Source organism: Cannabis sativa, chromosome 1 (assembly GCF_029168945.1).
Source record: "Cannabis sativa cultivar Pink pepper isolate KNU-18-1 chromosome 1, ASM2916894v1, whole genome shotgun sequence".
Taxonomy (NCBI): Eukaryota; Viridiplantae; Streptophyta; class Magnoliopsida; order Rosales; family Cannabaceae; genus Cannabis; species Cannabis sativa.
The window spans coordinates 34,560,548-34,583,251 of NC_083601.1; the positions used below are offsets into that span (position 1 = coordinate 34,560,548).

Sequence of the window (22,704 nt, forward strand, 5' to 3'; positions counted from 1 at the left end):
GAATTCAAACCCAAAGGCTGACCGTGACTTAGACCTGGACCTCAGTCCCAGTCCCAAATGGGATCAGGTTCGGGATTCGGGTCTAGGTCTGGGGTCCAGGTCCTAGTCCTCGTCTTGGTCCAGGTTTGGGGTCTGGGTTTGGGTTCGGTTTCGGGGTTCGGGGGTCGGGGTTTGAGGTCTGGGTCTTGGTTTTGGGTTCGAATCTGGAGTCTGGGTCGAGGTTGACCCAAGACCCTTTTGTAAATATTACAATACAAGCTAATACATGTCATTTGTTATGTATATATTAAATAATATGACTAACATTGTATTAAAATTTATGATCGTAATAATTAATATAATACAATATTTTATTCAAACATAATGTTATTTATTATTTAATATAATACGACATTTGTATGATCTACCAAACGAGCTCACATAATTATAAATACACTCTAATATTTTAAAAAATTAAATTTTAAAATCACTCTTAATATATATATTTTTAAATTTTTTTCCACGTTGTTTTTTTATTAAATTTAATAATTATTTTAATTTTATTTTCATATTTTTTAAAGTTATTTATAATTATTTTTATTATGTATTAATAAAATTTCATATAATTTTTATTTTAATATTTTTAATATTAAAAAAAAACAGACTTTATTTTTATTTTATATTTATATTTTTTAAGAATACATGAAGGAAGAATTTTTTTTTTTTTTAAAAAAATAGTATAGAGTAAAAATATAATTTTTTTTTTTATAAAACTCCCCAATTAATATCATTATTTTTATTTTTTTGAAAAATTAATATCATTATTTTTAAAAGGCTAATTAGTAATTTTTTCCCCTGAACTTTGACATGTAGTAAATCGTACCCCCTAAACTTTTTTGGCCGTTGAAAATTCCCCCCGAACTATTAAGATTGTTAAATTTAAGGAATTTTGTTTAATTTCATTCAGTTTTACTATTTCAGTGATTGTTTATGTACTAAACTATGCTCCGCAGACTTTGATATCTACCAAATTATGCCCTTAAAACTTTGATATGTACTAAATCATGCCCCTTGAACTTTCATCCATGTTAGAATTTTTTACTAAAATTAGACAAAAGTCCTTAAATTTAACAATCTCTATAGTTCAGGAGAAATTTTTAACGGGTAAAAAAGTTCAGAGGCACGATTTAGTACATGTCAAAGTTCAGGAGGAAAAATTACTAATTAGCCTTTTTAAAATATCATTATATGCACAAATGTTTTAACAATAGCAGAAGTTACCTTTGGACCAAAGCTTTCGGGCCAACCCTGAACTTATGGCAAAAACCACAGTTGGATTATCAGGGAGGCCCTAATTGGATGGTGATACTCGCCCGGATTGTAAAAATACCTTTAATTAAGGAAAATTTACATAGTATACTAACTTTTGTTAATCTTTTACAAAATACTGTCAGGTGGTATTTTTTACTTTTTTACTGTATTTTTTTATAAGTTTCATACTGCAAAATTTTGTGTTAAGTTTTCACTGGTGTTTTTTAGTTGTTCTACTGTTGTTTTGAGTTGTTCTATTTTGTGTTCTACTGTATTTTTTTATAAGTTTCATACTGCAGAATTCTGTGTTAAGTTTTCACTGGTATTTTTTAGTTGTTCTACTGTTGTAATGAGTTGTTCTATTTTATGTTCTACTGATGTTTTATAAAAACACAATATTTTTAAAAAATCAGTATTTTTATAAAACTTAACTCAAATTCTGGTATTTTTTTTTTTAAGTTTCCCTCAATTGAATAAATAATCTTGAGCTTCTCCCACCTATACCCGCGCGAACCCCATAGCTCTACTCGAAGATTCTGAAGCTCCAACCTGGTCGCCGCCACGCCGCTGCCGATTCTACCTACGCCATCTTTTCCCTTTGTCTTGATTCCAGAGGTGAGTTTTCTGGTTTTTCCTCACTTTCTTTTTCCATGCCATTGCTGTTTGTTTGCTGAAAAAAAACACTCTTAACTTTTGGTTGTTTTTAAAATTATTTCTGGGTTAGTTTCTGGATTATGAGTAGTGTCTGTGTTAGTTTTCTGTGTTGGTTGTTTGTTGAGCTTCAAGGTACTTGTAGGGTAACCGTAACGTGTTACTCTTAAACTAATGGTTGATGTCTATTAAGTGTTTGATAAAATGATGCAAAGAAACTATAGCTAATAATTACCACGACGACATGAATTTTAGGACCTTAGAGGAAGAAATCACAGTGCATATTATGTTTAAACATTTTCATAAACCCTTTTGGGCTCGTTTGGAACGCCGTATTAGGTCGTATTGTATTGTATTGTATTATATTGAATTGTATTTTATGCAATATTTTTATGTAAAACTATATGTGGTAATAACTTTTATGGACACTTAAATATATAATATTTTAGTATAAATTAAAGTTTAACATAGTATTATATAAAAATATGATATATAATCCAATTCAATATAATACAATACAATACAATACGACCTAATACGGCGTTCCAAACGAGCCCTTTATGTCTTTTTTCTAAAGTAATCCAAACCCAATACGGGGGAACAAACTCTTTTGTAGTGAATCTGTCATTTGATACTCTGTCAACATGTTACGCAAAATTTAGTTTTCCATATGAAAAGGCTTTTTGTTAGCTAATGTGGTGAGGGATCTACTGGCTGAGCTTTGGCCTATTATTTTGTTCCAGTTCAAAGGTAATTAGCCAACGAAGCAGAAAGCATTTTATCAGTGTTTAATTTAATTTGGAAAGAAAGTTGGATTAGAGAAAGGAAAATTGAGGCAGGCCATTTTCATGATATATTTTGTATAATTTGTGCCAATCATACTATCATAGTTTAGGGCCAGATACGGACATGATTGCCAGACTATTATATTTTGGCACTCAATAAGGAAAGAGATAACTTAGCAAGAAGATGGGCTAGATAGTTAGCCATTCTCTTATAATAAACAGAACATAAATATCAATGAAATTCTTAGATTGGAGAGCTATATCTCTAAAACTACTCCAAAGGTAGAGTGCTTCACGTCGTTATTGTTAATGGCTTCACACATTCTTTGGCAATCCATTTCCATAATCACAAAAATATCCCAAATGCGTACATAGAAGAATACACTACCAGATTACACTATCAATACTTGCAACATGAGGTTTAGGGGCCAGACCAAGGGATAGCTGATGAGCCACCATCACACTTGCATCATCTCCTAAAACCACTTTGATCTTTCTTTTCAGTGAGTTAAATCGTGTCCTACATTAATGTTGACTTTGATTCTACCAACCTGAGGTGAATGCCAATGACAATCAGCTCCAATGCTCTCCTCTTTTGTCCTTTTTTCTTTTTGTGACGAGTGATAATAAGGATTTTGATTTTTTTTAACTAGCAATACATATTTGTTTTAGAGTATATAAATGTTAATTTTGTAAGTGTCTCTTTTCATTTATTTTTACTGTTTGATAAAAGTAGTGTATGTTTATTTTATATAACAAACTAATATTACTTAAAGAAATAAGATTAAAAAAAAAGCTAAACCCTAAATGTCGTATAGGAAGGAGGAGTTTCTTCTTCCAAAGTGAAAGTGTTGGACTTGGAGTTTCTCCTTACAAACTGCGAGGATTTTGTGAACAAAAACAGCGGGTTTCTGAATTTCTGTAAAAGCCATTCCACGGCGTCATCAGCTTCACCTTGTAAGAGTTGCCTTTGATGGAGTTTGTCAGCCCTGAAGGTCTCCGATTAGATGGACGCCGTCCGACCGAAGTACAGCTCTCTCTCTCTCTCTCTCTCTCTCTCTCTCTCTCTCTCTCTCTCAAATATTGCTTTTGAATCTTTAATTTATGGCTTATAATATTTATAAAACTGTTTTTTCTTTGGTATCAGATGAGGCAAATTCGAGCAGAACTCGGAGCCGTGGCTAAAGCAGACGGGTATTAATACTAAACATTTTTGCTGTAATACAAACTCAGTTTCTGGATTGATAATAATAACAAGAATAATGTTGTATTTATTTTTGTATCAGTTCTGCCGTTTTTGAAATGGGGAACACCAAAGTTGTGGCTGCTGTTTATGGCCCCCGAGAGGTACTACTCCCCAAAAATGCTGATTATCGTTTCATTTTTATTTCTTCATTTTCCAAATCGATGAAGCATATTTGAGGTTATTATAATTTCTTTTACAGGTCCAAAATAGAAGCCAACTACTAAATGACCAAGCATTGGTAATCACTCACACTTATTTGTTTGGGTTATTCATATAAGCTGGTAGTGAAATGCTAAGAAAGCTGCTCAACTTATCTGACAATCAGAACCATGTAGCCATCAATTTGCAATTATCCTACATTAACTTGTAGTTTTTGTCATATAATTGATTATTATACTTGCATAGGGTCTCGGAGTGTGAACTACTGTTAGCATTTGATGAATGTATGTTTAATGAGGTATTGATTATGTACTTTTCAATTTACAGGTGCGTTGTGAGTATAGTATGGCCAATTTTAGTACTGGAGATCGCATGAGAAAACCAAAGGGAGACAGGTTTGGACCTTATTTCCTTCTTTATCTTGCAAGTGTATGTTTCTCTTGGGTTTGGGAGATTGATGTTAAATGTTGTTTTAATTAGGCGATCAACAGAGATATCTCTAGTAATTCGTCAAGCCATGGAATCTTGTATAATGACACATTTAATGCCTCGTTCTCAGGTTTTATTCCAACTAATAATTTTGTTTACCCCTTTTTTCCGTCTCTTAATCTAAATGATTGTAAAGTTTGTTATTTGTTAAAAGCATTTTTGTTTTTGCTCTATTTTGCAGATAGATATCTTTGTCCAAGTTCTGCAAGCAGATGGAGGTAATTGACATTCATAAAATTCTATGTCTGGTCACTCATAAGCTCTCTCTATCTGTCTCCTTTTTTTTTTTTCACTTAGATGCTGTTTAGTGTTGGCAAATATTTCCAGGAATGTACAGGATGTCTCATTGTTTTGATATTATAGTTGAAAAGGTTTGCTCTTAAATTTTGAATATGGTTTCAATTCTGCAGGAACTAGATCTGCATGCATCAATGCTGCTAGTCTGGCCCTTGCAGATGCTGGGATCCCAATGCGTGAAATTGTTACTTCTTGTAGTGCAGGCTACCTTAATAGTACTCCTTTGCTTGGTAATCTCTTTGTGTTTCTTGTTTTAGTTTTATATTTTCGCAATTATTCTTTCTGAAGCAAAATTCTCTCTCGCTTTATCTTGATATGTATTAAATAAGTGTAGTAAAAATTTGATAGCTTATAGTTATTTGCTGTTACAACAGATTTGAATTATGTAGAAGATAGTGCTGGAGGACCTGATGTCACAGTTGGGATTCTTCCAAAGTTGGACAAAGTGACTCTTCTTCAGGTTACATAATTTTTTTGTTCGTTTTCTATTCACAATATTAAGTATATTATTTGTGTAATTATATCTTATTTTCTCATGTTTATATTACAATTCTAACATTATTGCTGGATTGGATATGAAACTGGCTGCATAATATTGAGCTTTTCTCTGTTTCAAAGCCGAAACCCTTTGCAGGTTCTGACATGAAGTGTTACATAATGAACTATTTTAAGGGCTCCATATATCAAGATGTTTTTAATTAAGCACAATTTCCTCTGGAGTCATGCCAACTTTCTTTGTTAACAACCTTTTGTTGACTTCTGCTAATGCAGATGGATTCTAAGTTGCCATTGGATATTTTCGAAACTGTAATGCAATTAGCAACGGAAGGTTGCAAGGCAATAGCAAAAGAACTAAGAGAAGTAAGTATATAAACACATACAAACCACACTAATATTGCAACCCAAGCATAAAACAACAATGTTTTTGTCACTTTTATTGTTTTGGTATAGTTTTGTGATGAGTTTTTATGACAGATACTGCTGGATAATACGAAGCAATTAGAATTTCGACGTGGAGGATAAATCGTAATGAATGGTAAGGAGACTATTTATTTGTACTCTTCGAAAAATAGCATTGCCAGGCAAAGTCTAACTCTCAGGTGTTGTATTTTTCACAGGGTTAAAGGCGATCACTCTACCATGGGGCCTTCCAAATCAGGAGAGACTCAGTTGCATTCTTCCATACACATCTTTGAAGAAATCATTTTGGATTCTAGATATTTTTCATTTAGATGAATTTTAGGAATATTTCTGATGTAATCAACAAACCATACTGGATGCCATCTTTTAGCATAGGCACCAGGCACTACTAAAGTTGGAGCCGATTGAGGATAATTGTGTTGTGTTTGAACAAAATATTTTTCAGTAAAATTCGAATTTATTTTATTGAAGCAGATAGGAAGTTATTTGTTTATTGATTTTTAATAGTTACAATTCTCGGTCATCATTTAGTTATGTGATAAATTAAAGGTGTACCTATTGGCAACGCAGTTTATTAATTAAAATAAGGGTAGTTATTAGTTATTACCATTAACCTTTAAACACCAAGAAGCATCAGAGTGGCGCAGCGGAAGCGTGGTGGGCCCATAACCCACAGGTCCCAGGATCGAAACCTGGCTCTGATATTTGAATATCAGATTGGCTTCCAATTTTTAAGTGATTTTTTGATGACATTTCCTATAATTTATCAGGGTATTATGTATGATGATGTTCATGTTTGTGGTCATAGTTGTGTGAAGCTAAAATTCAACTTATTACTTTTTAAATTTCAAATTGTTTGTTTATGATTCCAGGTATTATTATTTTGTAGGGAGGTAATATTAAATTTAAACTAATAAAGAAGCAGATTTGGAGTTATAAGTTTGAATGTTTGAGTAGTTGCACGCTCGTTCCTGATGTGATAAAATTACTCTGACAAGTCAAAATAGAATCTTATTAGTAGCAAACACCATCAACAATCAGAGTGGCGCAGCGGAAGCGTGGTGGGCCCATAACCCACAGGTCCCAGGATCGAAACCTGGCTCTGATATTGACTATCAGTTGGGCTTCTAATGCTTTATTTTTTGTGATTGACATAAGGTGTTTTTGGTGGATTTTTTTTTTTTTTAAAAAATAATTTGTATTTTTATATTCTGTATTGTGTTAAATTTTTATTATTGTTCTATGGTTTTTTTTTTTTTGAATTAATTAAACTCATTCAAAACAATAGAACGCACTTCAGAAGAACAATCCTCCAACTGAAGCACATAACCTGTAGAGAAACAAGAGTTTCTTGCCAAGCAATAAGCCAATTTGTTCGCAGATCGTTTAACAAAACATAACTCAATAAAAAATAAATTCAAAAGTAAATTCCTAACATCTTGAACAATAAGATCAAACTGCGAGGACATAAAAACTTTACTTTGGACTGCTTGGACATACATCAAACTATCCGTTTCTAATACTACATTGTCCCAGGGATGAGTCGCAATCCAACTCAACGCTTCTTTGATGACTACGATCTCAGCAATTTCGGGTTGTAAATTTTTATTATTGTTCCATGGTTGTTTTTTAGTTTTTCTAATGTTGTTTTAATTATTCTGTTTTGTTATTTTACAATTATTTTATAAAAAAAATAATATTTTTATAAAAAATTATGTCACAATAAATTATAAACTTTTATTCATAATGTAATATCTTGGTGCTGACTCCCACGATCATTTTTCTTTGGACATTTTGGAAAAAAATAATAATAAGCAAAATCACTTTTTACGCTATTTATTTTTTTTATTTTTCCAGTTTTTTGCTGCTACAGTAATTACTTTATAAATTGTTATGTAAATTTTCTTAAAAATTACAATAAAAACTGCCAAAAAAATATAAAAATAATAAGCTGCAACAATTACTATTCAGTATTCAGCAAAAGAAAATAAAACAAAGGAAAAGAAGGGACATGCCATTTTTTAAAAAATTACAGGCTTTAAGATTAGTTTCATCCCATATCCTGGACGGGACCAAGACTTGACAACCTCTACGTAATCACTAACCATATAACTTTACTATTTCTAAACATTTGAACATCCTAACATCAACTCAACATCTTATATTCCCAAAAAAATAAAGAAACAAACAACAAACAAATTGAGGCTCTCAATCTTCATCCTTGGAACTGTCTTTGGCCTTCTTCTCTTGAACATCAGAAACCGAGATGGTCGCTGCAAAAACTTGAAGGAACAACCTTGAGCTGCATTCGCCCTGTCCATTCCTCGCCAGGCTTTAAAGTTATAGGTCTAACAATTGCTGCTCCATCAACACAAACCATCTGTTTGTATTCCTCATCCCCAAGGTCCCCCATTGCTCTTGATTTTTTCTCCCATGGATTCCAAACCACTGTCCACAAAGATCCGAAAGATTAGGATTATGAACTTTCAAGAATTAGCTGAATCTATTCTTTTTCACACAAGGAAAAAAGAATTGTCTTAACAACCTATGCATCCATTTTTCTGTTTAGGTTGGCTTAAAGTGCTCCAGGGGTCCCAATTTCTATAAATGTATCTTAAAAAAACAGCTTACCTATGTCTGGCAGTCCCTCCTTTCTTATCACGAATGTCCTCTTCTTTTCATGATCAAGGATAGCAATTGCGTTAGGCGCACTGACATAAACACGATCCACCTAGCAGGGTAACGAAGTGTTTGTAAGAAAAGTTATTGATTTCTTCTGCCATGTAAAATAAAGAAAAAAAATATTGTGGCATTACTTCAGACTCGAATGTTATGGCGTTCCCTTGCTCAGTGAATCGCTCTTTTTGACAAAGGTTGTCTAAATAGTCAAGTGTCTCCAGGCCTTCTATCCTCACTTCACTATGAAGAGATAATAAAGAAAAGGTAGAATTAGAATGGAGTCAATACCCAAGTAACAGTTGGGAAATCCTCTAATTGAGGTTGTTCTATACACAAGCAACTTGGTCTCTAGGATATATTCTCTAACAAATTACAAATTTTATGATGCAAACGGGAAAATTTAGACCAGTTTGAACTATTTTTCATACCTTATGTCAGAGACTGAGAAGTACGTGTGGTAAGCAAATGAAAAACTAAAAGGCTTTCCATTTACATTCCGAATACGTGATATCATATTCAAAACTCCATCAGCTGCCAGCGACACTCTGAGACGAAATTCAAAGCTGGAAGGGATAGCAAAGATTCATTCTGTTATCAAATTCAAAGGAAGGCATTTCTCCACAACAATGCTTAGCCAATGACATAATACACTTGAAGCAAAATTTAAACAAATCCATAACGAGTGCTGTCCATTCAACTCAAAACCAATGAAAAGGCAGATAAAGCTAATACCTATGGGGCCAGCATTTCATGTCATCGTCAGATGGTTTGAGTAGAAGATCAACGAAAGATTTCCCATGGGAATCATTTAGATGCAGAGGTGGAGGGCTATCCTCGATCATCCAAATCTTGTTTCTTGCAAATCCATGCAGTTCTGTTGATCCACCATTCCCAAACTTCAGAAGCATGAGTGCAATAAAAATCCATCAGCAAGTTTATAATGGATACTGAATTAAATCAATTGCAAGTAAAGTAAATGATACCTGAGGGAAACAGATAGGTATTCCTCCCCTCATTGCTTTTGGGGCCTTGAAGATCGCCTACAAAGGATGAAGAACAAGCTAGAGAATAAGTAAATTGAGCAACCAAACTCACCTCAGCCATCACACCATATAAGAGTACATTTAGTTATGACATGGATTAGATCATGTACCATTAGTGAAAAAAATAATAATAATAATTACAGCTAAAAATCTGGTATCAGAAACCAAGCAAGTATGCCAAATTCATTGTTTAAAATAAACAAGAAAAATCATGAACAGAACAGAATGAAACTCATGGACCAAACAAATTGATCAGTCAACTAAAGGATACATTCCAACCACATAATATGTCAACTATAATTATATGGCCTATCTCAATCATTGGCAAAGCAAAATTGTACTTTTTCTTTTTACCTTACTACTAGTGAAAAGAAGTTCTTCCCCATGGTCATTCCTCCATGAAGTGACCTGTCCTCCGTACAAGCTTACCTATGTTATCAACAGAGATTCATTAATGTCAAATCTCATAGATATATAACTAAACAAAACATAACATGTTATATAAAGGGGAAGTCCCTCTTTAAAATGAGGTTTAGATTCTTCAATTTTGAAGACCATGTTACATAGAGATGTTCTTTTCAGGCATAAAAAAAAAAAAAGATTCATACCCTTGCTGAAGCTCCATGTGGGCTCCGAAGCACAACTTGATCGATTCCATTCCAGTCTTTTGTCATCTCAGTAGCCGCCTTATTATCCCATACTGCTGCTGCTGGATGACCCATTTGGAAAATAGGTAGAAAAATCTTTTCCTTAACTCTCGACAAAGACCTTTCAAATAACAAGCAAAATTAAAATGGGACTACAAGCCATATTTACCGGTAGAAAAATCTAAACTTGACCCATCCTTCATTTCATCTAAGAAAAACTGTGATCTAGGACTGAGTAACAAGGGGAAAAGAAAACCCAGTCACCAATTTGATATCACCAACCTCTATACCCCACAGATCTAGAAAATCCTAGCTTGGGATAATCTGAAAATGCCAATTCAAATAATAATGTTGTTGAAGCTCTAAAACCCAAACACACAAAGTGGAAACATTTGGCACTCGCTAAGGAATCTCTCGACACCTACTTAGAGTTCATAATTAAGTTACAAGAGATTTGTCACATTCATATACATGTGAAGACAAAGTAAACAAAATAGCCATAAGGATAAGATAGCAGGCAAAAGTTCTCCTTTTTATTTCAAAAAAATAAGCATTTATTAGTAAAGAATATATATGAAAACTCATCTCCCTAATAAAGAATCCCATTTTTGTTTTTTAATCTTTTTTAAAAGGAATAGTATTGATCAAACTTCTATACTTGTATATAAAATTCACTGTACCTACCTTAAAAAGAGTTGAGCTGAAACTTGAGAGCCCAAGCTATGACAAAACCCACTAAGATCGCATACAAGCAAAGCCTTAACCAAACTCCTCTGAGGAAGACCAAACGAATTGAACCAAAAAACGCTCAAAACTTAAGAAACAAAGCAATGCCCATTTAAGAACATGCAAAAAGGCTCAGAACTCTAAAGTTAAAGCAACCCTTTTCCAAGAACCATTTCTATATTCTGAAGTTTACATTAAACAATTAAAAAAGGGAATATAAAACAAGAACGTGAAGGTTCAGCTGAGGAGGCAAAACAAAACTGAGGGAATCATTAAATGGTGGTAATGAGAAAAATGAGGAACAAAGTGGAGAAAAAAAAGGGTGCTTGTTTATTCAGTTGCAGAGAGATCTAGGAGCAGGAATAATAGGACGTGGATTAAATATTACGAGAAGAAGTACATGTTGGTTGTACAAAAACAGTCAAATTTGAAATCTGAGAATTTTGGTGATGGATATACAGATACTATTACTATTAGTATTCATTTATTTAACATCCCTTATTTTAATATAGTAGCCTAGTCGGAGTAGGGTCATCTCATCTTCCCTTTTATTATATTATATTGGTCCATCCAAATCCAATGGAAATCAAAACACATGACCACGTGGACCAACTACCAAAGATAATGACAAATTCAGTCAAGTCGCCTCCTAACACCTGCTTTTGTTTATCAACCGTCTATAATGCTAATTCTTTTTCATCTTTTTTGTTTAGGTAAAACGTGTCAACGTATTAAAACAGAGGACAACTCATAAAACAAGATTAGTGTTACGAAAGAGTTCAAAATGCACAAAGGGCCGGATAAAAATCATCATTTAAAATTTTATGGTAAATCATTGCTTCGAAGAATGAGGGAAAAAAAAAGCCAAAACCATAGTGGTTAAAGAAAACAAATTTATCCATGATAGTAGGTGCAGAAAATTAACAACGGTTATCAAACAAACAAGAATAATCCAAAAATGAGGAAAAATTTTCAAAAATAACTGTGGCTTATAAAGTATGCGGATTAGCATTCCCTACTGATTTATTGAAAGAGCAACCCACAAAATCACAAAGCAGAGAGCTGTGGCAGCTTAAATTGGACTGGATTTGCTTATGAATTAATCTAGTATTAGAAAATAATATATTTTATTGCTGCTATAAGCAATTATTGACAATAACTCCAATCTCAATTCTACTATAATTTAGCAAAAGCAAATAATACTAATATATTATTTAGTAACGACTAACATCAGAGTCACCAAGTGTTGCATTATTAGAATTCTATGCTATTTTTTAATGAGATGATAAGTTTTTTTTTTTGAAAAAAAATGGAAAATCAGAAAGTGATGGCTAACTCATCTTCATACCAAATCATTATATTACAAAGCCATTCTATCTTCTTCTTCTTTTGGATGTAGCATCTAATTAATTTGTAGTTTATATTATCTAAATATATTCATGTAATTTTTTTCCTTACAAAAAAGAAAAACCTGATACTTGTTTGTTTTGAAATCGTGTTATAAAATAAATTTTAAAACTAAAATTGACTATATATAATTGTCAAAATGAACAAAAATAATCAGAAACAAATTTAGTTCAACATAATTTTTATTTAAAGAAACTAATCAAACTAGTTCAATTTTGGTAAAATTAATTTTATTTATAATAAACATAATCAGATGTTTAGTTAATTATATTCAGCTAGATACAAACTGGATTATTTTATTCTGATTAGGAATTTCATATGCAGTTTTGTTTTTTTCTTCAGAAAAAAATTATACCTTATATATATATATTAAACAGTATAAATTATGAAATTTATAAATATATATTTGTGTAAATTAATATGAACGTGAACTAATTTTAAACATTTCTTTATCAATAATGCTAATACTAGTAAATTACAAATTTTATTATATATAACTAAAATATAGTTACACATATTTACAAAAACAGTACTCGTAATGCCGAACAACACCCACCTTAACAAATTACAATTGTATAACCAGGATTGTCTGAAGGAACAAAATTTTTTATTTACGTACCTACCGATATATAATAATATATTTAGTGCTATAACTACGTATTAGGTCGTATTGTATTATATTAAATTGTATTTTATATAATATTTTTATGTAATATTAATTTTTATGATAATACGATACAAACGACGTTCCAAACGAGTCATTAGTATTTACTATTTCGGCGCATGACAAAATGTGGATAATTACTTATAATTTTGATTTAATGACAAAAAAAAAAATATCTGACAAAAAAAATGATACAAATAAATAAATATTTTGAATTTTAATATTTCTTATGTTTATCACAAACCTACTAAATAATAAAGCATTTGTCTTAAACTTTGATAATGTATTGAATTGTGTAAATTTTTTAAGGTGATAAAAATTCTTTCAAATTATAGAGATTGTTCGATTTAAAGACTTCGTACTATTTTACCGAAAGACGTCTAAAGTGGATGAAAGTTCTAAGAGCACAATTTAGAATATATTAAAGTTTAGGGAGCACGATTTCAATTTGGTACATATATTAAAGTTCGAGAGACCTGATCTGTACACTGTACACGTCAAAGTTTATGGATAAAAAATCTAATTAATCCTTTATTAAAATTATTTAAGGATGAAAGATAAAGTTAGAGGAGCCCTTTTAAATATTTTTTTATGTTCCACTGTATTTAATAAGAATGTTAACTACTTAAGCAAAATGTGTCAAAGCTGCTGAATGAAAATGTCAATCAGCAGTCAAAGAAAAACTTGCTTTACAATAGTTAAGCATAAGAAAAAATAAATATCCAATAAACTTAATATTACAAGCAAAAGAAATTATTCTCTTTACGATCGACAAATAATAATAATAAAAAAATACACAATAGAGGACCAAGTAACCAAAAAAAAAAAAGACAAATAAATAAATTCAAACAACAATATTACACGCAAGGCAACAATAATACAAAGTTTAATATTATAATTTAGTAGTTGCACTTAATTTAATTAGAGAGTTATGTTTTGAGAATTGAGATGATAATAATATTATAGCTTAGGTGACGAAGTGAACGATCATGTGGCCAACGTTGGATTTCGATGGCCCCCTCCCCCCTTGGCTACGCGCTCATGGTAATGTGCGCCACATGCATATCCTATCATTACCCACATATTCATATTATCATCAGCTCATGGATTTTATTTTAAGAGGAAATTACACTTTATACCCTTTTTATATTGTCCTCTTTTATTCTTACCATCTTTTTTAAAATCTATCATTTTTACCTCTTTTTTTAAACATTGTACCAATTTTGCCCATGTCACTTCAAGATACTCTCCATGTGACTCTCTTATGTCAGGGTATTTTAGGTACAACACATATAAAAAGAGGTATGTTTCAAAAAAATATAAACTTAAAGGCAAATTTAGTTAATTGATTAATAAAAGAGGCATTTTTCAACTTACCCCTTTATTTAAACTCTCCCCTTTTGGGCCTCTGGTACTACTCAAAGCTACCCATTCAAAATGTAATATTTTCTTTAGCTTACCACTATTTTTTTTTAGCCATCATTCTAAATGGCAGATCCACTTAGAAGCAAGGCGGATTAGTTGCCCCTTTTGAAAATAAAAATAGGAAAAATAATGTATATGCAATTTAATTAATTATGATATATATTTATAATAAAAGATGATATTTATAAATATAATATTAGTTTTAGTGTAATACATAAATTAGATTACATAGGGTAGTCAATTAGATTACATAGGGTAGTAGTCAGTTCAATTTTATCAAAATCATTCTTTTTAGTTTATTTTTGCCCCAGGTTTAAAAAATAAAAATTACGATCCCTCACTTTAAATTCTAAATGCGCAATTCATTCTCATTTTGAGCAATACACACACAATAATACTTGATTTTTATTTTACGTACTCATGTGAGAGAAATATCTCCTAAAATATCTTGATATTTTTAAGTATTCATGTAATCTCCAATAATATCTCACTTAAACAAGTAAATCTCAATAAAAATCATATCTCAAAATGTCACTTTAAAATAATATATAATGCTATTTCCAACACTTTTGATATTACATGATAATATTTATCATCCTTAATATAAATGAAAAAAAAAAATTATAAATCTCCTCTATAAATTAAAATAATTGATCCATCCAAATAATCATTATCTAATATGATACTATGCTAAGCTAAAACATGGACCATTCTTTATTGGAACCAATAAGCGTTCTTTTTCGATTTGTTTTGATGTATTTACTTGGTTAGACAAATAAATGATATATATTTATAATTTGACCAATAATTTATTTATGAGATACTATTAACTATAACTTCACACATACAATAAATATGAGAAGTTAATGTATAAAATGTACACACAATACAAAAAGAATAATTTAAATACGGGGAAAATGGGAGAAATATATTTTAAAAAGGACGTGTGCCACCATTAATAATGGTGAAAGCTCAGTTCCAAAGGAAAAAAATCCCCTCCTATTTTCTTTTTTTTTACTACTATTAGTATATATACAGGATATGAGTATATGAGGGTTGTTTATAAAAAAGAAATCCGATGTTGTTATCTTTTAAAAGGGAGGAGAATACAATTCAACAAAACACAAATCATAATATCTCAAGCCAGATCACAAAAATACAAAATTGTTTTGACCTCTTTATTTAATTAACACTAACTATATAGAGCATGGAAGAAGGCTTTATGTGGTGTGGCAACTTTGATTGTATATGTGGGCACACATATAAAGAAGAGATGAATAATTAGGATGAGAAGAAAGGGTTCCATTCCAATTGGCATTTCGAAGTTTTCCACTCCCTCCTTTTGACTTCTTAAAAAATATGGCTGGCCGCACAAGGAACACGACACACTAAAACTCTCCCACCAAACAACTATATAATGCTTTAGTTTCTTTAATAATAAAAAAAAAAAAAGAAAAAGGAAGAAAAATTCCCACCCAAACTACCACTCGTACGTATATGTCCTTGCTGAAAACCTTACTGAGTTTTGCAGCTTGCACGTGTTTGAAAGGCAGCTACAGCCTACAGCACCATTTGTTTTAGTGAAACGTTTTTGTAAATCTCTGTGAAATCTATTCTCCCATGAAATATATGTAAATGAGAAATTGTTATCTAAAATGGGAACACGTGAGATTTATTGAAATCTTACATGAAACTAGAGAAACAAACAGATTAGTATGTGAATGGACACATGGAGATAGGATGGTAGTTGTCCCTCACTTCTATATTTTTTTTACAATTTTCATTTTTATATATAATAATTTATTCTCTAAATTATTATTTTATTTCTTACCCAATAAACGATATTTCTGAATTGGCCATGAAGCTTGTAATGGATCTCTTTCATCGTACAAATTATTTTTTTCTCCTCATGTTTAAATTTCAATGAGACTTTTGGAAACACATTTGGCTTATGAAATTGTAAAATCCTAACACTCCCATTTTATAGATTGTAACATCCAAAACTTCAGTTAAATTTTCCTTAAAGTCGACTAATCTTGTGGTCGAACTCCCTTTAGTCATGGTAATTGAGTTTTAAATGCTTGAGGTCGAGGGAGACATCAAGGGCTCGTTTGGAACGCCGTATTAAATCGAATTTTATTGTATTGTATTATATTGAATTGAATTATATATCATATTTTTATATAATACTATGTTAAACTTTAATTTATACTAAAATATCATATATTTAGGTGTTCATAAAAGTTAATACCACAAATAGTTTTACATAAAAATATTGCATAAAATACAATTCAAGATAATACAATACAATACAATACGACTATCTAAACGAACCCCAAATGTGCTTTGTTGCTAAAGCAACTACTTTATTTCGAAAAATACACTCCAACAAATTTTCAAACTCCCGAGGAAAAAGTCAACTATCTTTTGGTTGAACTTCAATAGTGATATTTCTAATAGAATAGCATATAGATTTAGATTTTAGACTCAGTTCTAAGAGTGACAGCAATTATGTCGATACACAAGAAATAGTTTTTTGATATTTTCTCGAATTAATTATTTTCTTTTTGGTCACTTAACTCTTGTTCCTTTCTACATTAATTTGCAAAATGTATTACTTTTTCTAACAGCATCATCCATCTTAATAAGAAAGAAAGTCTCCTTATTTGTCATCAAACATCAAATGACACAACAGTAGAGTTTGCCAAAAATACCCATTAATTATTGTTTAACTAAAAACAGCCAAGCAACATATCCTGCCACGATATATATTGCATGGCATGGCCTTCAGTTCAGCCTTTCAGACATATCATCACTAAAATAAAATAAAATTACACCACAACAAGACACATCCAAACAGTTTCTTACCTACTCTATTCTAAATCTTTATGAAGTTAAGACTCTCTTCAATGTACAACTATCTTTCAGAGGCCATCTCAGCACTCTAAAATTCTAATAATTAGAAAAGCATCAGTTCTTGTATGACACCTAACTCGCAAGTAAAATTAGAGAAATTAGTTTTTCTGTTGAGCCGTTTCATTCTCCTCCTGCTTATTGTTAGCAGTAATTTTGGGCTTGAAATATGCCAAAACTACATAATTAAAGAGACCACCCAAAAACTAGCCCCTTGATCAGCCCGCCACCACAGCATCAGCTCTCGGATTTGCATCCAGGAGTTGATGTAGCTTAGTCCCTGGTTTTGAGTTTTTCTCATACATGCCATTGTCTGTCTCGGCAGTCCTATCAATGGAACCAGAGTTATTAACTCGGGACAGTAAATTTTCTGTACTTATAGGTTGAGTCCTCTTGTCGACCTTGTTCATTACAATCTCTTCTGTACGCCCAAGTTTTGCGTCTTCCAGCTTACCCTGTTTATCAAAACGAGACTCGAGTACTAAGCATTGATATAGTTGGAAAAATTCATCAGTTCTTTGAAGAAGTAATTCAGGAAATGTATGAAGAATGTACCACTAGTTTAGTGTTCTCAAGCCTCAGCTTCTCCGAGTTCTCTGTTAATCGATTTAATTCTACTTTAAGTGTTTCGTTCTCAGAAGTCAACGATTCAACTTTGCGTGCAAGATCTTCAGTCTCAGCCTGAGCATGAAAAATGAAAAAATTGAGTCCGGTAAAACAGAAGAAGTTGTATCTTTCTTTCAATAAAGAAACAATTTATCTTTTTTATATTTGGCCCTGGCAGTTCGACCTGGCAAACTCCCAGTGGAGACGCTGTTTATGTCTTTCACGAAAAACAATAGTCATAGAAGACTACAACATATATTCATCAAACAAGCCAATTTCACATTATCTCATACCTGCTTCCTCAACCTTGATCTCCTAGCAGATTCTCGGTTAGACTGTTTCCTTCTTTCACGCTTCAGCTCCCGATCATTCTGAACATATTCCAGTAACCCCAATTAAGATTTTTCTTGAAAATGTGCGTAGAACAATAAATATATTGTGACAACAGAAAAGCATATCAAGGCAATACCTGCACCCAGGAGTCCGAAGGCAAAACTGTACAGGCTTGGTTGAAGCCAGAAGGACTTGTCTTGGGGCTCAAGTTAGTAGGGTTTCTGAGATCAAATGCCGTGGTCATACCAGGAGAAACTATAGGTCCAACCAACTTTGCTGGTACGCCAGCAGCAGAGAGAGATGCACCCATTGTCTTATCAGAAACTGAGTTGACCCGCTTCTCAGTTTTCTCATCTCCTATTGTTGTATATTAACGGATACAGGTATTAGAGCATAATCCAACACAAAAAGATTCCAATTTCAGTACAAGGTTCAAGTACTAGTATAAAAAAAACCATCCTTGTGGACTTGGGTATAACCAACTAAATCCCCATTATAATGCCGCGGGTTCAGAAGGACAAAAATTTGATAAAAACTGCCACTCAAATGCAAGGTGTGATTTTATAAAAAAAAAAAAAAAAATGGAAGGTATGATAATAATTTTTGCCATTGCACCAAGTGATAATTCGTCTTACTGGTTAGAAAGTAGTGATAAAAGACCCCTTATGTCATTATTAATAAAGATATAACTGCTTAGGGGAAGAAAAAAATACCTGTAGTTGGTGTCTCCTCACGACTTCTTTTTCTTCTGATTTGATTTGCCTGCTGAACACAACACAATTTAATTAGTGTAAAAAAACTCAATCCATCACCAAAGTATATATGTTCTACAACAATTGATAAAGTCAACATGACAGAGATGTTAATAAAAGGGGAAATCCCTCACCCCAGAAGTATGCCCATCACTGCCATCACTTGAACCTTCTGTCTCCGTACTGCAAATTATTCATAATTTCAAATTAGCAGAGTAAGATAGAAGAAAAACATCCTACAAAGTGCCATTTGAAAACGAAAAATCTCCCGGACATGTGAAGTATTCTAGTACATTGAACGCCAATAGATTAGTCCACAACAAATCATTTAGGCTATCAATGATTAGGGAATAAATACTTTTTGAACAAACCTTTGTGACAGCATCTCTTCAGCCCTACTCTCGACATTACCATTGCCTATCGACATGGAAAGTGAATCAAAACCTTTCATCTTTTTCTCCAACTCTTTCTCTGAATTTCCAGACGATTTTGTAGGCATTTCCACACTCACAGTCACAGGAGTAACACCCAGCTGCATCATATAACAAGTAATTGCACATTTACTAAGAATGCATTCAATGTACAGACATGAAGGAACTAAAAGATGAGGATATACTTACAGCAGGCGATGATGGAACCCCATGACCATGTGCTCCCTAAATGGAAAGGAAAATTGCTAAGTAAGAGGAACTTGGGATACAAATGCTTGAAGTTTATTAGGCGGAAAAGAAACCAAAGGAACAAAAAAAATGGAGTGAATCAACAATGAGGGAACCAAGCATATATCTATTTAGTACAGCAACCAAAAGACTTCTGGTAGATAATAGATATGCTAGTTTTGAGATAGAGAAGGTGAAAGTTACAGACTTTTATACTCAAACTATGAACACCCGGGGGATAGTGTCTCACCCTTAATTAAAGAAAGAAAACAGAAGTCTGATATCATTTTTTTTCTTCTTTATGAAAAACTCTGTTTATTAGAAGAGCATAAACACTTACAAGAGGGACTCGAGGATGTGCATAGACATTGCCATGTGGGTAGATTGCCGCATAAGGCGTCCCAAAAGAGGGCATCATAGGCTGGAAAAATTATTGAAGAAGTCAGATGATAACACAAAGAAAAAATGAGAAACACAACATTCAAGGAGAGAACTTCTTAATGCTTTGATGCTATGGAAATTACCTGTGGTGGACCCCATAGATAGGGATGAGGAGCATGGCCAGAAGCTACAGCTGAGTTGTAGTATTGGGGGAGAGCAACTCTTGGACCATAATATGCCTGAAAATGCAATAAATGTTATTGAAATGATTACAAGGACCAATCCACATAAAATCTGCATTTGATTAAGCGAAACATGAAGGGTAGATAGGTAACCTGCATAGCAGCCCAATCAGGGTATACGTGAACATTGGCCTGATTAGTAGGAGTCGTCTGATCCTGGAGATACAAAAAGATATACCAACAGTAAGAAAAAGTCTCAATTAATGGTGCACCTAGAATAAAAGAAACCTACATAATAATTAAGCAAACAAGACTGATGCTTTTTGTAAATCAGAAAAGAAAATTTCTGCCCTCATCTTACCGGAGTTGCAGGCGGAGAAGTTTTCTCGAATTTAGCAGACTTTCCCTCTTCGTCATTTCCCATAGTCCAGTACCGACCTGGATTGTTTCAAATACAATTCAAGGGTATGCTGGAGATTTCTTGATAGATGAATCACACTATTATACAGATATTTTGAAGGCCAACTTAGCTTCCTACATCAAATTGTACACAAGCCAAATTGTAAGAAAGAACAAAACCAAAAACAAATGATATTAGAGACTAGAGTTACATTTTTTTAAACTGATTTATTGATCAATATTAATTCATATGCTAAATTACTGTTAATTTATGTTTCGAAACCAAACGACCGGACCAACATAATAATAAGCTCAATAATACCGTGACAAGCTTAGAAATGCTTGAGAGAATATATCATTACATCAAAGAAACATGAAACGATCAGGTGTTTCTGCTGTAAACACAAATTCACAGCAGAAACAGCTGATCATAATGTTTCTGCAAATTCTCAATTGGTGCCTCAACACTAAATGCATATCGAAGCTTATATCAGTGCCCTATGAATTGATAGACACGCCCCACAGATTCGAAATCACAAGTAATAAGAAAATTATTTAATTGTCTACTGTGGTTTGATGCTTTTAAAACTTAGAAAGTCCTTTCTAATATACTTTACCAATGGATTTAAAATTAACAGACCCAAAATTATTTTGGACCAAAAATCAAAAAAATTATTTAGACCAAAAAGGCCCAAAGCAACAACCAGTAAGGATTTCAAAACTAAACGATATTCTATCGCGTCAGCTATCACGATTCACTAAGGAATGAAAACGAAACTCGTTATGCAGCACGTGGACACCAGAAAAGTTCCACAAGAATCAGAACACAAGCCTTCATCTTTTTTTTTTAACATCCTACTCATGAACCAACAAAAAATCATCATTATTATTTTCTAAATTTTATTTAACTATTAGCACATCATTTTCCTTGAAGAATGCACAAGTATTTTTCAATGTTAAAAAAAAAAAAAAAAAAAAAAAAAAACAATTTGTGCCCCCCAAATATTTTTTTTTTCTAAAAAAAAAAAAGAGAAAAAAGAATCTGAAAATTACTGAATCACAATACACGACAAATTCAAGGTCAGTATAGTCTTTCCGCCATCTCAGTTGATAATAAGGTGCCAGTAGGGTAAGAAAGTTTAATCTGAAAGACTGAAACGGGTAGTCTGGATGCTGAAAGACAAAAACACCCTCGACGAGAAATTTTTTGACAATATATTAATTTTTATTTTTTTTGCAAAGAGACAATATATTAATTTAACTCAACCCCTTAATTTATATAATTATTTATCTCCAACTAAATCTAAAGCAATCAACGTTTAAAAATGGATTAAGTTTCACAAATATAATTGAATTTATTCGAGAAGAGACAGAAATTGAGGAAAACATAGACACTGAATCAGCTAATGAAACTGAGCTTTCCAAGTAAAACGATCCAGTTATGTTGAAGATCTAATTAAGCATCAACTTTAATCATCCTTTTCTTCTTCTTCGTTAAAAATATCTACCTATTTCTTGCACTGATAGTACTAGAGATTTCTGTTCCTTTGATTTCTAATGACAAAACATCAAAGGCATAATTTCTTGCTCCCTGCATTTGTCCTTGAAAGATACCAAAATTCTGGAATTTAAACTCTTCCACATACTTTCCACCTCACTTTCATCAAACTAAAAAACACTCAAAAGGAAATAAAAAGAAAAGGCAGAAAATCGCGGCAACATTATACTAAATCTACAAGAAGAAAAAATACAGGAAAAAGGAAGAACTCCGATAAAAAATTTAACATACCTCTTGACTCTAAATTCCGAAAACCTCCACCTCCAAATTAAATTTCCTGAAAAATATTATCTCTAAGAGCTTCAACTATCGTCAATGGCGAAATCACCGAGCTTCATAGCCTCAGCATTTCTCTGTCTTTCTCTCTCTACAACGTTGTGGCTTTCTTTTCACACATAAAAAATAGAATGAAGCGAAAGAGAGAGAGGTGGGGGCTGAAGAAGAAGAAGAAGAGCGCCAAGCCAACTTCCACGTCATCGTACACGTGTCTTC

At 32.4% G+C, this 22,704-nt stretch overlaps 3 protein-coding genes and 2 non-coding genes across 9 annotated transcripts; 3 read left to right on the forward strand and 2 right to left on the reverse strand.

The window, feature by feature from the left end:
* Positions 1 to 1,709: 1,709 nt before the first annotated feature.
* Positions 1,710 to 6,311, forward strand: LOC115708113 (exosome complex component RRP41 homolog). Its single transcript, XM_030636309.2, has 13 exons — positions 1,710 to 1,905; positions 3,545 to 3,753; positions 3,874 to 3,920; positions 4,013 to 4,073; positions 4,172 to 4,210; positions 4,459 to 4,526; positions 4,612 to 4,690; positions 4,802 to 4,838; positions 5,031 to 5,147; positions 5,292 to 5,377; positions 5,689 to 5,778; positions 5,893 to 5,953; positions 6,036 to 6,311. The coding sequence occupies exons 2-12, from the start codon at positions 3,700 to 3,702 to the stop codon at positions 5,938 to 5,940; spliced, it is 726 nt and encodes a 241-aa protein (XP_030492169.1). The 5' UTR covers positions 1,710 to 1,905; positions 3,545 to 3,699; the 3' UTR covers positions 5,941 to 5,953; positions 6,036 to 6,311.
* A 159-nt stretch (positions 6,312 to 6,470) lies between these two features.
* On the forward strand, positions 6,471 to 6,542 carry TRNAM-CAU (transfer RNA methionine (anticodon CAU)). The gene has a single exon. It is a non-coding gene; the product is annotated as a tRNA-Met (tRNA).
* Positions 6,543 to 6,874: 332 nt separating this feature from the next.
* On the forward strand, positions 6,875 to 6,946 carry TRNAM-CAU (transfer RNA methionine (anticodon CAU)). The gene has a single exon. It is a non-coding gene; the product is annotated as a tRNA-Met (tRNA).
* An 817-nt stretch (positions 6,947 to 7,763) lies between these two features.
* Positions 7,764 to 11,431, reverse strand: LOC115706473 (putative glucose-6-phosphate 1-epimerase). 2 transcript variants are annotated; one of them, XM_030634130.2, is made up of 9 exons: positions 10,892 to 11,431; positions 10,169 to 10,328; positions 9,915 to 9,989; positions 9,501 to 9,557; positions 9,250 to 9,413; positions 8,946 to 9,080; positions 8,655 to 8,757; positions 8,470 to 8,569; positions 7,764 to 8,286 (listed from the first exon to the last, which is right to left on the reverse strand). In XM_030634130.2, exons 2-9 carry the CDS (start codon positions 10,280 to 10,282, stop codon positions 8,093 to 8,095), a joined length of 942 nt encoding a protein of 313 aa, XP_030489990.1. In that variant the 5' UTR covers positions 10,283 to 10,328; positions 10,892 to 11,431; the 3' UTR covers positions 7,764 to 8,092. The 2 variants fall into 2 exon arrangements, with proteins under 2 accessions (XP_030489990.1, XP_060969341.1); XM_061113358.1 differs by lacking the exon at positions 10,892 to 11,431 and having other exon boundaries at positions 10,169 to 10,746.
* Positions 11,432 to 17,129: 5,698 nt separating this feature from the next.
* On the reverse strand, positions 17,130 to 22,704 carry LOC115705908 (common plant regulatory factor 1). 4 transcript variants are annotated; one of them, XM_030633374.2, is made up of 13 exons: positions 22,444 to 22,704; positions 20,617 to 20,789; positions 20,409 to 20,471; positions 20,217 to 20,312; positions 20,033 to 20,113; positions 19,654 to 19,689; positions 19,405 to 19,565; positions 19,168 to 19,216; positions 18,995 to 19,043; positions 18,418 to 18,638; positions 18,242 to 18,319; positions 17,898 to 18,023; positions 17,130 to 17,797 (listed from the first exon to the last, which is right to left on the reverse strand). In XM_030633374.2, the coding sequence occupies exons 2-13, from the start codon at positions 20,677 to 20,679 to the stop codon at positions 17,561 to 17,563; spliced, it is 1,260 nt and encodes a 419-aa protein (XP_030489234.2). In that variant the 5' UTR covers positions 20,680 to 20,789; positions 22,444 to 22,704; the 3' UTR covers positions 17,130 to 17,560. The 4 variants fall into 4 exon arrangements, with proteins under 4 accessions (XP_030489234.2, XP_030489232.2, XP_030489233.2 ...); XM_030633372.2 differs by having other exon boundaries at positions 18,995 to 19,046; positions 22,444 to 22,699; XM_030633373.2 differs by having other exon boundaries at positions 18,995 to 19,046; positions 22,163 to 22,652.

Bases quoted from the DNA above. Each gene is read 5' to 3' on its own strand.
- LOC115708113 (XM_030636309.2), top strand. From the start codon at position 3,700: ATGGAGTTTGTCAGCCCTGAAGGTCTCCGATTAGATGGACGCCGTCCG. The intron at 4,839-5,030 runs GTAATTGACATT...TCAATTCTGCAG, and splicing joins AGTTCTGCAAGCAGATGGAG to GAACTAGATCTGCATGCATC. The intron at 5,148-5,291 runs GTAATCTCTTTG...CTGTTACAACAG, and splicing joins TAATAGTACTCCTTTGCTTG to ATTTGAATTATGTAGAAGAT.
- LOC115706473 (XM_030634130.2), bottom strand. From the start codon at position 10,282: ATGGGTCATCCAGCAGCAGCAGTATGGGATAATAAGGCGGCTACTGAG. The intron at 9,558-9,914 runs GTAAAAAGAAAA...CATCCTTTGTAG, and splicing joins TTCTTTTCACTAGTAGTAAG to GCGATCTTCAAGGCCCCAAA. The intron at 8,287-8,469 runs GTAAGCTGTTTT...CTTTGTGGACAG, and splicing joins GGAGGGACTGCCAGACATAG to TGGTTTGGAATCCATGGGAG.
- LOC115705908 (XM_030633372.2), bottom strand. From the start codon at position 20,679: ATGGGAAATGACGAAGAGGGAAAGTCTGCTAAATTCGAGAAAACTTCT. The intron at 20,313-20,408 runs GTTACCTATCTA...TTGCATTTTCAG, and splicing joins CTGATTGGGCTGCTATGCAG to GCATATTATGGTCCAAGAGT. The intron at 18,024-18,241 runs GTATGAGATAAT...TTTCATGCTCAG, and splicing joins GATCAAGGTTGAGGAAGCAG to GCTGAGACTGAAGATCTTGC.